Source organism: Aulonocara sp. 'chitande type north' Nkhata Bay, linkage group LG1 (genome assembly GCF_057382095.1).
Source record: "Aulonocara sp. 'chitande type north' Nkhata Bay isolate Kocher_YH1m ecotype deep benthic linkage group LG1, A_spYH_male_GT1.1, whole genome shotgun sequence".
Classification (NCBI taxonomy): domain Eukaryota; kingdom Metazoa; phylum Chordata; class Actinopteri; order Cichliformes; family Cichlidae; genus Aulonocara; species Aulonocara sp. 'chitande type north' Nkhata Bay.
This window is the reverse complement of record NC_141344.1, coordinates 17,997,036-18,012,393: the sequence shown is the minus strand read 5'-3', so window position 1 is coordinate 18,012,393 and position 15,358 is coordinate 17,997,036. Positions and strand designations below refer to the sequence as shown.

Here is a 15,358-nt window from a genome sequence, read left to right as displayed (position 1 = left end):
TTCCATGTAGATTTACTAAAGCCCATCTTTATGTATTTTAGCTTGGTGCAAAGCTTTAAATCTAATCTTCAGTGTGAATCATACATGGTAATAACTTCTAGGAACTCCCAAACTGTTGTAAATTATAATTCATAACAAGCTTGGTGGTCAAAACATTTTCTCCGAAACCAAATACTGAATACTGTTATTGGAGAAATGTTATAAAAAGACTGTCAGCTGCTAAGGGGATAATGTAAAATTTTATTTAATATGTGCAACAACCCTGAACTCCAACAGTACCCTCTCCCTCCTTTATTTGAACTGGTTTCATCATATTCCACTGAAGTGCTTTTTACATTTTTAAGCATTTTTAACCAAGGCAACAAGCCACGGTAATAAAACCACACTTAAAAAGGTTTCTCTGTAGTTGCTTGTGTATTAACAGCAAAACCACTGATATACTGGACCAGATATAAACAGACTGCTTACACTGTATTGATTATTATTTATTTATTTTCGTTTTCTTTTGTTTTTTCAGTTTTTACGCAACATGTTTGCTGCGAAGATGTTGTTTGCCATATTCAGTAAGCTCATGAACATTCTCCCTTAAAGCTAGCATCTGTGATATTTATGACCAGTCACTAACTCTAATTTTTCAGAAATCCTTTTGTGGTATTTAAAACGGACAGTTTATGAAAATGACATTAGATGAGTATAACATATGGTTTTGCAGAGTGCAGTGTTCAGGTGCTAAATTTGTAATAATTTATTTCCCCAGTAATATGTGACCTCATTTTTTGTACCCTTGAGCTAAGCAGCATGAAACGCGTTTTGTCCTTGCATGAATCCAAAAATTCCCAGTTTAAAATGAGGAGTTTGAAATGGAATTTCCTACACAAATCATTCTTGTCTTCAAGCAAACAAAAGCCACTGAAAAGCCAAAGGGAACTATAAAATCAGCGGTCAAACAAACAAATAATAATAATAATTTTAACTGCCATTTAGGAGAATTATATTGTATTTGTTGTAGAGAAAAGTATTATTTATATGACATTTCTTTCATTATCAGTACAACTAATAATTCATTTAAGGATTATATTTAGATGATGTGTATAAAAAAGAAAAAGACATGCAGTCAGCACTTTTAAAGGGATCTTACTGAGGAAATTAATTGGAAGGTACCTAAAATCACATAAAATGAGAAAAACTGAGGATGATGTTTCTTTTCAAATTAAAGGTACCGCTTTATTTTACACCATTAACAGTAATCTATATTGGTATACCACGTGTCAAAACATATTTACTAAGTTGCAAATACAGATGTCGCTTTAAATGTAGCCTTTGTTTACCACTTGAGTTTCTTTTATTTCTTCTACACTACTTCATTATGGCAATGGTTATTTTTTTATTTTGAAAATCTCGCCGGAACTCGCTACTTTGACGAAGTATGACTTGACGTTTTTTTCCCCCTGTGTGATGTTACCCATGACAAAGGCAAAACAAAACGGGGACGGCTGTCTATATTCATCATAAACGTCGTCCACAAAATATATTATTATATTATAATATAGCTGCTAGTTTGCTGCTGATAAATTCGTTCAACAACGGGGTAAGCTTCCAACTAGACGGCCGCTTTAATGACCAAACATTAGCATCAAATCAACGGACGACTTGCTGGTTTAAAAGCTTGTTAGCTAGCTAGCATTAGCTGTTTGTTGACATCCGTGTTTGGATATGGACTTGCCCTTTTAGCGCCCTGTTAACGCCCTGTTAAGCTGTTTAGCTGTGATGAACGAAATAACATTAAGGTTACCTCTTAGCACATTATGACTTACTGCAGCATCATCCTTAAGTGGTAATAATTAGTGAAATAAAGCTCCAACTTAACGTTTCTCGGTCTTTTCAGTATTTGCAGTGTTACCTCGTTTGACCTTATTTACTTAAGTCGTCCATAAAATGTCTGTAGGGCGTGTTTTTGTTGACTGTTGAAGTAGAGCTTACACATACCACTGAGATTCATGCATCTTCAGCCTCAGTGAAAATTAGACTTAATGGTAATTAACCAGCCAAAGGGAGTGCTAGTGTACCTGTCAGGCTGTCTCTAGTGTAGCTTCATAAAATCTACATGGAATTAAATTACAATTACTACTACCCTTAACCCTTTAATTATGTATCAGAGTTTCCTTCGTTATGGTTACAATTTTCAACAGGACATTTGTATTCTCTGGTATTCTAGCATATGGATGTGGAGTTTGAAAGAGTTTTGTGAGGTAGGGAGGATCTGATGAAAAAGTAGATTTTGTTTCATTTTAGATGTAAAGGAACTTTTTCTGTAATGTGTAAGACTAAATCTTTTTTAAGATCTGACCTAAATTGCAAGTATAAAATAGCAGTAGCCTTGGTATAACTCTCATTCAGGACTATGTATTATGTATTTGAACGAAGTTAAAGATGTGCACGGATTCATATTTCTGCTTGTAACATGCAGCACATATTTTGCCTTTATTTTTCTTGAAACCATTGGGCTCTTAGTGAGAGTTATGACCCATGAACAGCTCATGACCAAGTAAATGTCAACACAATGTCTATCACTGCACAGTAAGCCGAACCAAGTATAAACACTGGCTAACCAGCTTCCTTCTGAAAGGAAACTGAGATTCCTCGTAATGTTTCAATACATAAAGCCAAGAGAAGACAATTGCTTTGTTTTGTTTGTCTTTCTTAGATGTAGCCAATAAAATGGAGTATGATGAGAGACTTGCACTTTTTCGCCAAACCCGCCTCAATCCATTTGATCGTGGAGAGGAAGAGGATGGTCCCCAAGGAGACAAAACACCCCCGCAACATGGTGAGGTTTGCCACAAGTTATGATACAACTGTCTAAGGATTGCTTTCACACCTGTAGTTAAATTCAGGAAAATAATATACATTGTTTTCTTTGTTGTCTTTCATTTGCCTGCTTCATCTTAGTATTAAGCCATATAGACAGAGTTTACACCTCACACTGATCGATTTCTCTGACTGTCTTCCTTCATCGTCACATGCGTATTTAACATTTTTTAAATCTCTTTATCATGATGATGCAAATTTTGAATTTAGCCGTGCCTGTAAAAGGTGACTAGTTTGATAGACAGGAAAAAAGTTGAATATACAAAAAAATTGCATCTGGTCTTCCAGTGATGTATCTGCTGTTTGCTGAAGCGTCGTCAGAAATGGTCTCAGTGAAAGAAGCCATTATTAATAAAGGAAAACACTGAGAAAATTACAAATTGCACAAGAACTGGACAGAAAATCAATGGCAACAGTACTTATGGAGTGATGAAGAGAAATACAATTAGGGCTGCACAACTGACAGTGCTTGGAAGATTACTTTTCATATTCCACTGCAGATTACAGAATACATGCCCAAAAATGTAGTTTGCAATGTAATACGTTACTCAATGTGAGTAACGTATTCTAAATACTTTGGATTAATATATTGTAATGCCTTTCACATCTACATTATTGCGCTAATGCTCTGTGATTTATTACTATTACTGAAGGCTACTCGCCACCGAGCTAACATTGTTAGCTGGCTTTAGCTGAGTTTAGTTCATAGACTGCTTTCAGAACTTCACATGATTATTGTTACTGCTATCCATCAAGTCTTAACAGTCTGCAGTCTATTTTAAATACATAAGGTAACATGTATTCCTTTACTCCCCAGCACTGACAACTGATAATCAAGATTATTTTAATTTTTTGATTATGATTATTTTGACTAATATTGAGATCGCACAGGGGCAGCACGGTGGTGTGGTGATTAACACCACAGGTCCTGAGTTTGATTCCACCATCTGGCCGGGGCCTTTCTGTGTGGAGTGTTCTTGTCCCTTTTCCGTTTTCTCTGTGTTTGTGTGGGTTCTCTCCAAGTACTTTGGCTTCCTCCCACAGTCCAAAGACATGCAGTTAGTGGGGTTTGGTTAATTGGTAATTCTAAATTGCTCATGTGTGAATGTGAGTGTGAATTGTTGTCTGTCTCTATGTGTTGGCCCTGTGACAGATTAGCGACCTGTCCTGGGTGTGCTTTGCCTCTCTCGCCCTATGGTAGCTGGAATACGTTCCAGCCCCCACCATGACCCTGACAATTATAAGTGGAAGACAGTGGATGGATGGATTGAGATCACATGTAACCACAACACTGCTTTCCTATCTTCACATCTGTCCAGATCTTTGCATGAAAATAAAATTGGTCCTTTTTATTCACCTAAATTATCTTTAAAGAAAAATAACAAATATTTAAAAGAAAAAAACCAGTACCAAAACCTAACTAAACAAAATTATCAGGACACTGCATGACAGGATAACATATGGTTTGCGCAGTAAGTTTACCATTTTCCTGAAAGATTTGTTACTCAACTTCTTTAGTGGGCACACGTGGTGTATGTCTGCAATGGTACTGAATGATTCATGCTAGCAAGCACTGCAATGGTTTTCTTGGCCTTCATGCATGAATTTTACTGCAGTTTTTGGTGTCTTTTTAGGTGATTGAAGTTGTGTTGCTTTGCAGTACAGACACATAGAAGTAGCTGCATATGATTTGTTCCAGGACACTTGTGCTAAATCCAAAGGATTCCCAAGCAACAGATGATGATGTTTTGAGGGACAAGCTCTTCATATCTGTCTTTCAACATAGTGTTACTCCAAATTAGTCCAGGAACCGCCAACAGCTGTGATTAACACATGGAGGCATGTGCCAATCACAGTGCTTGATTTGTTTTTACTTTGGATTTTAATTGGGAGCGCACACATTTTAAATATTGCTCAATCATGTTCATTTAATTGCGGGAAGCTAAAGTTGCAGTTATACAGCCATCTGTATAGCCTGGTGGTGGCTTTGTGATGCTTTGCGGCTGCATTACAGCGAGTGGTATTTGTGATCTTGGCATTTACCTTTCTAAAACAGTTTGTTGTTGCAGTGGGAAGTGGGGTTTTTTTGCATTCATGGTTCCAGTTTTTTCTTAATGTCACTATGTATGTTTGCTTCCTTTTCAAAAACACAAGCAGTATATCTCAGTTACTGTATAGGCAATAAATCCCTCATTAAAGTTAATTTGTGCAGAAACGTTTCATCACTCATCCAGGTGACTTGTTCAGTCTCAGCAGGTTTTCCCAACCGTATAAACAGGACATTTGCATAATAACTGAAACTAGCACCACTGACAAACATGGGCTGTGAGGTCAGTTTCTTGATCATTAAGCAGTCAGCTGAGACGGAAGAAGTCACTTGGATGAGTGACGAAACATTTCTCCTATGGAAAACGCTACATCCAGATGAACAGAGTCAACTTTTTGAGATTTCCCTACCTGAATGATTGAGCTTGCATCAATTTGTGCACTTAGTTTAATAGTTTCCTTGTAATGTAGGGCAGATCCTGCTAATGCATAAGGAGCAAGGACACTGGTCTGTTGTGACTAAGGAAAAGGAAGTTGGAAATGCTGTAGCTGAAGTAGAGGAAATGAAACGCATGGGAGTAAGCAGTACTTCAGTAACACTTCCTGTAATTTAGGACTTGGAAAAATACACTTTTTGCTTTTTGATGAGCAAGAATGACTCACTGATAGCTGTTCTGATTCTACGGTGCCTCATTACTCTGAGTCTATTGGGAACTACAAGGCTGAATTCCTTCAACATGTTTTGTTCAGAGGTGTACGCAGGTAACAACACTGTTTGTATAATGTGATTCTTTTAGTTTATTAAACATTATTTGAATAGCTAAACACTGACTTAATCTTTTTAAATATATTTGAATTTGTTCAACCTTTAAATTCCATCATTCAGTTCTGTTTACTAATTTTTCACTTCATCAGAATAATCTCAGTTGTCAGTATGGATAGCTGAAAGTTTACTCTCACTGCACTTTAAATGTTAATTTGTCACTTGCTTTAATTTAAATTCAGACTTGTATTGTAACAGATGAAAATGCCAAACATCAGTTTGAGTAAAGAATGGATATTGATCAGACTGTGAAAGTGTTGGTGTCAATTACTGCTGCGCGAATTTTGATATTGATGTATTTACACCAAGTAAATGCAGGGCCAGTTATTGCTGATATCAGTACTGATACTGATAGTTTTAACTTGTAGACAGGTTATGTAGGCCAGGCTAGTGCGTAATCATTTATGAGAAGAATTGTCATTAATTTGCTAATGCTGATCACATTTTAATCACTGTCACTGTAATTTTACTTTCCACCATAACACATAGATAAAAACATCTTTCAGATTTTCATGTATCTTGAAACTTGGGGTTTTTTGAAGACCAGTAATGTAAATGTGCTGTCTCTAAAGCACTTTGGGTGAACTTCTGTTGATTAAATATGTTATATATGAAAAAATAGATGTGACAGTCAACACAAAGTATATATTTTGTGTATATTTTTATGAATGTTAATTTAGTATAGTAGCATATAGTGTATAGTTTAGTATATTTTAAATTTAAAATATACTAAACTATAAAAAAACAAACATTTATTTAACGCAATTCAGTAGGCTACATACTGAACTTGGAGGATAGAAACGAAGCATCGATCCTATCACACTAGTATCTGTCTAATGCCATGGCCAGCATTTGCATCAATAATATTGATATTTGGATCATTCTGCCAACATCTAGTGCCAATTATTAAACTGTATGAAAGAAATTGAGATTGGTAAAACACAAATTCTATACAAAGTTGTTCTTGTTGTTGTTGTTTTTAAACAAAAGTACAAGTCATACAGGGCTCGCAGAATTTCAAAATCCCTGGTAGCCCTTCGGGCAGGCACTCTTCGTTTTTGGTAGTCCAAAATAAATTTAAGTTGCCCAAATAAAAAAAAAAGATTAATGTTTTGTTTCCTTTACAATATTATATTGTAAAGGAAACAAAACATCAATCAAAAAATAGTTAAAACACAAATTACAACAACTGTATAAAAATTACAATCATCAACTCAAATATTTGGTTCAAATTGAACAGAAATTTCTATGAACTTGTAAGAACTGTGTAGGACATGAATCAGTGTGTGTCAGATCCTGATTTTGAAATTTCCACTGAAATCACAGGTAAGTGGAACCGAGATCTAGGCCATTTGCCTTTTGAAGTTTGCAAAGGCTGCTAAATTTTGCCAATGGTAGTTCACTCTTTGCAACATAGTACGCTGTTCTAAACAGATTTTCCAGGACTTCTTGTTGTGCTTGGTTTATTTTTAGTATGTTTTTTGAAATTGGTGTTTGTTCTGGGAACGATACTGCAGACTGAGCAATAATGCATTTCTTGCATTTCTCATGGGTTCTGATGGGGTCTTTCTTAAAATTACTGGTCCCAGTAACAAAGGCGCTTGCCGACTCAGAATTTGAGGGAAACTCACGACACACCCGGCAGAACATTATGTTACTTAGCTTATCATATTCCAGCCTCAGAAATTATTTTGTCCATGAAACCAAAAAAGCTGCGCTTTCTTTTTGCTTCATCGTCTGATTTGTAATAACTTTTCTGTTTTGTGGTAGGCTTTTCTTTGGCTCTCCCTTCTTCACCCTGAACTGTCTTATTTGGCTCTGCAGAACTAAAATACCTGCGTAAATCCATCTGCTTTTACACACGTACTTACATAACGGTCAGTGATTCTCTGCGCAATCAACCTCTATCACATGTTTAAGCTTGCTGCGGGAGATTTTACTTGTCATGTTTGAATAGTAAGCTAACGATTGATAAGACGATGCCAGAGGAATTGGTGCGCAATTAATCTGTCACTCACCAATCAGTACTGCCGCTCTCTATACACAGTTCATGCGATCGCAACGTGAAAGTGAACGCAAAAAAAGCACAAATTCAAACGGCATTTCAATATGTCACATATTGACAGTGACTCATTGATGCCAATGACAAAATTACCCAGATACATTTGCGAAAGAATGCAGAAGCATTGACATATATTTTTCCTTCCTATGATAGCCCGACAGGCAGGGCTGAGATGGATTTTGGTAGCCCGACTGGAAAAATCGCTAGCCCTGGGATGTCGGATGGTTTAACTAATTTCGACACATTCAGAACGAATAATTGTGAAAGAGATTGGTTGCAGACATGTAAATGTGACAGTAATAAAGCAGTAATAAAGCAACTCAAAGTTCATTCCACAATAGTCATGTGGATGAAATTAGCAAGCGTGACCGAGTGCACTTGCCAGAATGTAGTGTGTATGCTTGCAAGAAGAACAGCGCTTTATGCCATGTTTTCCTCAATTTAGAAGCAAGACCTGAGGTTTTCCCTGGGACCAGAACACACAGTTCAGATCGAACCATGGACCTCGGTCTAGCTGAGGATCACTTCTCAAGGCCTGTGGTAAGTACTCCTTACGTTTTTCTGATTTGTAACCCAGTAAAAATAATTTATCACTTTCAATTTAACTGTTTATACTGTAAAATGTGAAACTTCCTTGTCTTCCATTTTCATATCATGTTACAGGGTTCTTTTGTGGCATCAGACATTGAACAGCTTAAACTGGCAATAGAAGAATGTAAGAAGCTGATCTTGGAGCTGCCAGAGCATTCAGAGAGACAAAAAGACAATGTAGTGAAACTTATCCACCTGCGCCTCAAACTGCAAGAACTTAAGGTTGGGACTGAGGGGATAATTGAGAAGGGCATGACATTATATTGTAGTTGTGTGTTCTTGGATAAGTGTAACAGGCTTTAAATATTAATGGAAATCTGTACAAATGCAAAGTTCCATTTTATTAATATAGTTTTAAATTATAATGTCATCTGAAAGACTTAGTAAGGTCAAAACCTTAAAATCAAGTTGAACTCTTAAGAAACCCTTAGAGAAGTGACCATGTGTGGAGGATTGATGTCAGAGGAGGAGGAGATTCTTAGTGATCATGTTGGGCCTGTAAGTATACAGGGTGATAACTATGGTAGGAAAACATCTAAAACACTCCAAACTGCTTTGATTTGAGTATTTTGCCCTTTATGAAATGTGTGAAAATGCATTGCAGACATTCTTGGAGAAGAGTTGGCGAAGAGTTTGCATAAATTCCCTTTTTTGTTTATAAATGATAGAAAACAAAGTTTTACAGTCTAGTGTATTAAAGGGCTTTCAAATAAACAAGCTCATTAATCAAGCCCATTCATCAACAGTAAAGAAAGTATCAGTTATCATCTGGCTTTGTTTTTCAGTGCATTAGTTTGTTTCCAATAGCAAGATCCCGGTTGACCAAGAAAGATTACTCTGAAGTCACCCCCCATGTCTTAACAATTTGACAGTTTCTTCACTTTAACAACACTTAAACACTAACAAGAGCACTTTAACACACAGGAAGTGTGTCACACTGTAACATAATAAAAATGTTAAAGAATAAGTCATGGTGATAATAACGGACAAAGGAATCTTCTTCTTCTTCTTCTTTTTTTTTTTAAAATAAAGCAGTGAAACATATCCAATTGCTTAGCTTGATTCTTAACATCCATAATCTCTTTCATTTTGAACTTTATCATGTGAAGCAACTCAAATTATATCTCTATCTATGAAATTTACCCAGAGCACTTCAAATTCCATCGTAAGACCGCTGTTATGCCTTCTGGTCCAAGTTCAGCAGAAAAGTTTTGTGAATCAAAAGAGTTTCATACATCAGGAAATTAATCCTTGATGTTTTTTTATGCATTCCCATCAGTTTTGTTTAGGCTATACAAAACACAAGGTAGTGTAAGTGTAAACAAACTTAATTGCACATAGGTTGCTATCTCTTGCAGCTGTACACAAAACAGTGTTACAGCCATGTTTTGTGTGTTCTGTTTTTCGCATGCATCATTTTAAAGGATCCAGAGGAAGATGAGCCTAATCTGAGAGTCCTACTGGAACACCGCTTCTCCAAGGAAAAGAGCAAGAGTGTGAAACAGACCTGTGATAAGTGTAGCACTATTATCTGGGGCCTTATCCAGACTTGGTATACCTGCACAGGTGAGACATAGTAGATACTGGTAGAGCGCTGTAAGATTACCGAAAGTTTAGTTCCCAAAAGTTTGAAACATTTCTGTTAACACTGCTCAAAATTCAGACTTCTAATATCATTTGCTGTGCTCTCAAGCCTTAATACACTCAGAAGGTAATTAGAGATCTGTGCAATCCATTTGCCCCCTAGTTCAAAGAGGCTTAACTTCCATTCTGTTGTATGAAATGTTTCTGTCTGAACCAGTGACAGGTGAGACAATGAGTAATCTTGATGGCGAAAACAAAACTATATATTATAATTTGAAGTTATCTCTTTCTTTTTTCAGGATGCTATTATCGTTGCCATAGTAAGTGTATGAATCTGATCACTAAACCCTGTGTCAGGTCAAAGGTCAGCCACCAGTCTGAGTACGAGCTCAGTATTTGTCCTGAAATAGGACTAGACCGGCAAGATTACCGCTGTGCAGAATGTCGTGCACAAATTTCACTGAGTGAGTACAAATTCAATGTGTTTATGTTTGGTTAGCCCAATTAGGAGTGTATATATATATATAAAACGACCTCTGGTTGCCTTAGTTGTGGAAAATTTAGATATTTATGTTTTCTATAGTATTTTAAATGCATTTTGGTGATGTGTACATGTTCTTTTGTTTTATAGTTTAACTGTACTTTTTTGTATTTATCTTGCAGGGGGCGTACCTAGTGAAGCCAGACAGTGTGACTACACTGGCCAGTATTACTGCAGCACATGTCATTGGAATGACACGGCTGTCATTCCAGCTCGTGTCATCCACAACTGGGAGTTTGAATCAAGGAAGGTAACCTCAACAACCGCAGATACACTCAGCACATGAAAATAAAATTTATAAATGTGTAAACTAAATTTCATTAACATGTTATCTGAACATTTTGATTGGACTGAAAGAGGCTAGAATTTGTAAATGTGCTTTTAATATTATTTAGTGGATGCTACTGCTTTACATCAAAGTTAGACAGAATCGTATACATATACATGCATATCACGCATGGACATTCCACTGATTAACTCAATTTACTAGAGTACTACAAAACTGTGAAACCATCCTTTAAAGAAGTTTCCCCAGGTTTTAAAAATTTACTCAAGGGAAGTCAGATTAATGTTATTTATATGTCACTCAACTCAATTACATTCCCGTGTCTGGTAGAATCATTTATCTGGTGGCATGTGACCTACTTTTAAAATCATCCCAGTGCAGGGCGAGGTTTGTGAATTTGAATCAGATGATGCACATTTACTCGTTAAAGCTGTCGACCAGTGCAGGATTAACCAAGCTCACTGTCTTATGATGAAGGTATGTCAGTGTGTTTTGAGGGCGTATTGAGCCAGTTTGTGTTCTGATAGTGTCTCTATCTCAGGTCTGTCGCTCCTCAATGCGCTACCTGGCCCTGATGATGTCACGCCCCGTGCTAAGGCTGAAAGAAATAAACCCGCTGCTATTCAACTTTGTGGAGGAACTGGTTGAAATCAGGGTGGGTAGCTTCCCATTGAAGTTTATTTTTCAGCTTATTTTTAATAGACTTGTTTTAAATAAATAATTACTTTCACAGTTGTGTTGTCAGCCAACCTATCCCTAAATTTTTTTTTTTCTTCATTCAGTGTTGCCAGGACAGGCAAGTGGGTGAGTCACTCCATTCACTAAGAGTGACAGAAATGTTTGTGTGTGTTTTCTCCCACAGAAACTTCGTCAAGATATTCTGTTAATGAAACCCTATTTTATCACCTGCAAGGAGGCAATGGAAGCTCGGCTGCTACTACAGGTCAGTAACTTTTTATTGTCAGAGGTTTAAGATGTAATTTTTTAGTAGATTTTAGTAAATTTTATCAGAGATGGGCAGTAACGCGTAATCTGATTACTTTTTTCAAATAACGAGTAACTTAAGGGATTACTATTGCAAAAACGGTAATTAGATTACTGTTACTTTCACGTAAGCATGCTGCGTTACTAAAACTGTGATTTTTTGCGAGAATGTCTCATGACAGTGATGTAAGCGACGTTCGTGACAACAGCTGTGTACAGATCAACAATGGATAATATATCGAGTGTGGGAGAGAGTATGAGCGTGCAGCGTTTAAAGCGTGGAAGTACTGACCTTATTTTGAGTTTGATTCCATAAAAAGTGACGAAAACATTAGTGTCCGTTGTGCGTGGGAAGAAAACGTCTTTTTACAGCAAAAAAACCCCCCTAAACTTCCAAGCAAGCACCGAGTGCACAACGACGTAATGGGAAATTCACAGAGAAACTCGCGGATTCTTCAACTGACCGCTGCTGCACACCTGCACCAGGGCAAACCTCTGCCTACCCTACTCCTGCTTTATAGGTGAAAACAGGACCGCTAGTCTTTGATTTTATTTATTTTCTGCTGTGTTTTACTTGCATTTATTTGAAAGAGTGAGTGTAAACACAAAAAACTATTTTATTTTATGTGCTGGAATGTGCAGAAAATAGGTTTAAATGTTAAACTAATTTATTCCAGTCAGAGAATGTTGCATATAATTAAGTTTTTGCTTGATGCATAAAGTTAAAAGATTTAAAGTTTTAAAAAGAGACTTTTCCATTTGATTACATTTTATATGATAGATTATGCAGAAAAAGTAGAATTGGGCTGAAAGATCTATCGCTTTATCACCTATTCAGGTTGTAAATCGTGTTTTTAAAAAGTAACTAAGTAACTAGGTAATTAATTACTTTTGAAAATAAGTAATCAGTAAAGTAACAGGATAACTTTTTGGGGGAAGTAATCAGTAATTAGTTACTGATTACTTTTTTCAAGTAACTTGACCAACACTGAATTTTATTGGGTAAAACAAGGACTTGCTTTCAAGCAGAAACGTTATCTAGTTATAATAAATTATCTCAATTAAACCTGATCCAAGCAATACTATTAGCCTATTAGACAATTCTGCATGTAAATCATAAAATTATCTTGTAATTGCCCAATGTCTAATAGGCTAATAGATTCTTTTCATATAAGGTTGGGATGAAGAACTGATAGCCTCAACTTTTTTAAACTGGCATTTACAAATTTAGACTAGGCCTTTTTTTCTCAGCTGTATATAAGCGTGTGTGTATTTGTACAAACAAACATGTGCATTAAGAAAGTTTTTTTTTTCATTATCATATTATAAACAGTTAATATTGTTTCAGTCTCCACTGGATGATCAGAGTTTACAATTTAACCCTTCAAAGTTAGCAAGAATGTAAACAACCCAGTTTGGAAAACTTGCTATCAATTTACTTACCATTTAGAAAAATGCAAATGGAAGCACTGACACAGGCAGCCTATTAGCAGTATGTTAAAACAGCACCACCATGTGATAGAAGTGAAGAGTACTGAACTAAAGAAGGCTGATGATGTACAGTCGGGTGAGCCACTGGATATCACTAATTAGCTTGCATAAATTAAATTGACTCTTGTGATCTCAAGTTCTGTATTAGCTCAGTTTTAATCTATACTAAACATATTTTTATGAATTGTCAGTTTGAATTGTTTTAAAATGTTTCCCTACTGTTAAAATAAATAAATAATATGTTTAAAACTATGCTTGAGTCTGATATCCTTTTTTTGCACTAAAGAGTTGAGTCTCATAATATGAAAGTTGCCCATTTCCTTTTTTTGCATTTATATTTTCCAGCTACAAGATCGCCAACACTTTGTCGAGAACGACGACATGTACTCACTACAGGATTTGATTGACATTTCCACTGGCAGACTGAGCTGTTCCCTCACAGAGATCCACACCACATTTGCTAAGCACATCAAACTAGACTGCGAGGTGAGCTCATACATAAAGCACAAACTTCCCTACTGATGGCACTGTTGAACTATATCATGAAGAAGAGGGGCTGTGTTGGACTTGCAAATTCACCATGTACTAATATATGGCTGAAATGTTTTTAGTATTTGTTGATATCATTGTATCTTTCTGTGCCATATTAATGGTTTGTGCTGTCCATGTGTGTATTTGTAGCGCTGTCAGGCCAAAGGATTTGTGTGTGAGCTTTGCAAGGAGGGAGACATCCTGTTCCCCTTTGACAGTCACACCTCAGTGTGCCATGACTGCTCTGCTGTCTTTCACAGGTTAGTCATCACCAACGATTTGGGCTCAAAAATACAGCAAATTTTCTCTTTGTGAAGTGTTTAAAATTAATTGATAAAAGGAAATTGTTTGTATAAAAGTTTTGAGTGGAGATACCAATAATAAAACAGATCTTCAGAATAACATACCTTCAAATTCCATTGCTAAAGTGGTAATTAGGAGTATTTCTGTTTAACAAATGGTACTTCAATTTGCAAAGCACTATGATTTCCCAATTATTAAACTGTTACTAAAAGAAATAACCAAACTGACATGAATGTTGATGTTTTTTTTGTTGTGTACCTCTGTAGAGATTGTTACTTTGACAATTCCACAACTTGTCCACGATGTGCACGAATGACTGAGCGTAAGCAGGATGAAGAGGAGCTGGATGTGAAAGAAAGCTAACTATGGAAAGGACCCTGGGATTTAAGTGGATGCTGCACTTTGCTTCGTTATGGAAAAAAAAAACCCACAATCTTTCTTTATTTTGTTTTATGATTATGCTCTGACTTTTGTTTTTCCTGTGCACTGCATTATGAGGCAGGGTATTTAAAATTCATCTGGAAATTAATATATTTTTATCAAACCTTTGCATTCCTACAGAACTTAGATGTACAAACCACTGCGTGTATGTTTAATGTTGGTGTGTGTTTCTAAATTTACAAGTAAATGCTCTGTAGAGAAAAAATCCACCTGATCAGTAGGTGGTTATGCATGCAGAAATTGTATATTTACTGTTACAAGCCTCAACTACTTTAATCCAAACTGCCAATAATGCTGAACTTTAAAGTTGCCATATATCAGAATTTTAAAGTTTAGAAGCCCAGCGTCCAATAAGAAAATCGCCAAAAATATGCCTTTCAGCATCCAGTTCCTGTGCTGCCATGTCCAAGTTTCAGTTTATTAGGTTCAGATGGGTGATGTTGCACAAAAAAAGCTATATGTTGACATAGTTTAAAATGGGATTAAATCTGTTAGACTGTGTGACCAGTTGGTCACTGCCACTTACCCATCTCCCCTTTTTGGACATATTTTCTATGAGTTCAATTGCTGTTTATTTAGAACCAATATATTGATCTGTTGATATTTCATAAAGTCTTCAATTATGTAGATTTTCAGGCCTTAACTGTTTATTTTCAGCTCTTTTCCTATTTGCACCGTACCGAATGGTATAGGTGAACAAAAAAATTAATGTGTATACATACAATCACTGAAAACATAACTTCAAATATGTGTACTGTATTGGCAACAGAGATATATATATATATATATATATATATATATATATAT

The 15,358-nt window shown here is 36.1% G+C and overlaps 1 protein-coding gene across 2 annotated transcripts; it reads left to right on the top strand.

Moving 5' to 3' along the window:
* The first annotated feature begins 1,433 nt into the window (after positions 1-1,433).
* On the top strand, positions 1,434-15,343 carry def8 (differentially expressed in FDCP 8 homolog). Of its 2 annotated transcripts, none has more exons than XM_086286194.1 (12): positions 1,434-1,588; positions 2,705-2,827; positions 8,248-8,339; positions 8,463-8,612; positions 9,815-9,956; positions 10,274-10,438; positions 10,638-10,765; positions 11,343-11,456; positions 11,664-11,744; positions 13,622-13,762; positions 13,958-14,067; positions 14,377-15,343. In XM_086286194.1, exons 2-12 carry the CDS (start codon positions 2,719-2,721, stop codon positions 14,471-14,473), a joined length of 1,329 nt encoding a protein of 442 aa, XP_086142320.1. In that variant the 5' UTR covers positions 1,434-1,588; positions 2,705-2,718; the 3' UTR covers positions 14,474-15,343. The 2 variants fall into 2 exon arrangements, with proteins under 2 accessions (XP_086142320.1, XP_086142313.1); XM_086286187.1 differs by having other exon boundaries at positions 8,245-8,339.
* Positions 15,344-15,358: the final 15 nt, after the last annotated feature.

Excerpts from the sequence above, each read along its gene's own strand:
- def8 (XM_086286187.1), top strand. The coding sequence starts at position 2,719 with ATGGAGTATGATGAGAGACTTGCACTTTTTCGCCAAACCCGCCTCAAT. Across the intron at positions 8,613-9,814 it reads TCAAACTGCAAGAACTTAAG|GATCCAGAGGAAGATGAGCC; the intron begins GTTGGGACTGAG and ends ATCATTTTAAAG. Across the intron at positions 10,766-11,342 it reads GGGAGTTTGAATCAAGGAAG|GTCTGTCGCTCCTCAATGCG; the intron begins GTAACCTCAACA and ends TCTCTATCTCAG.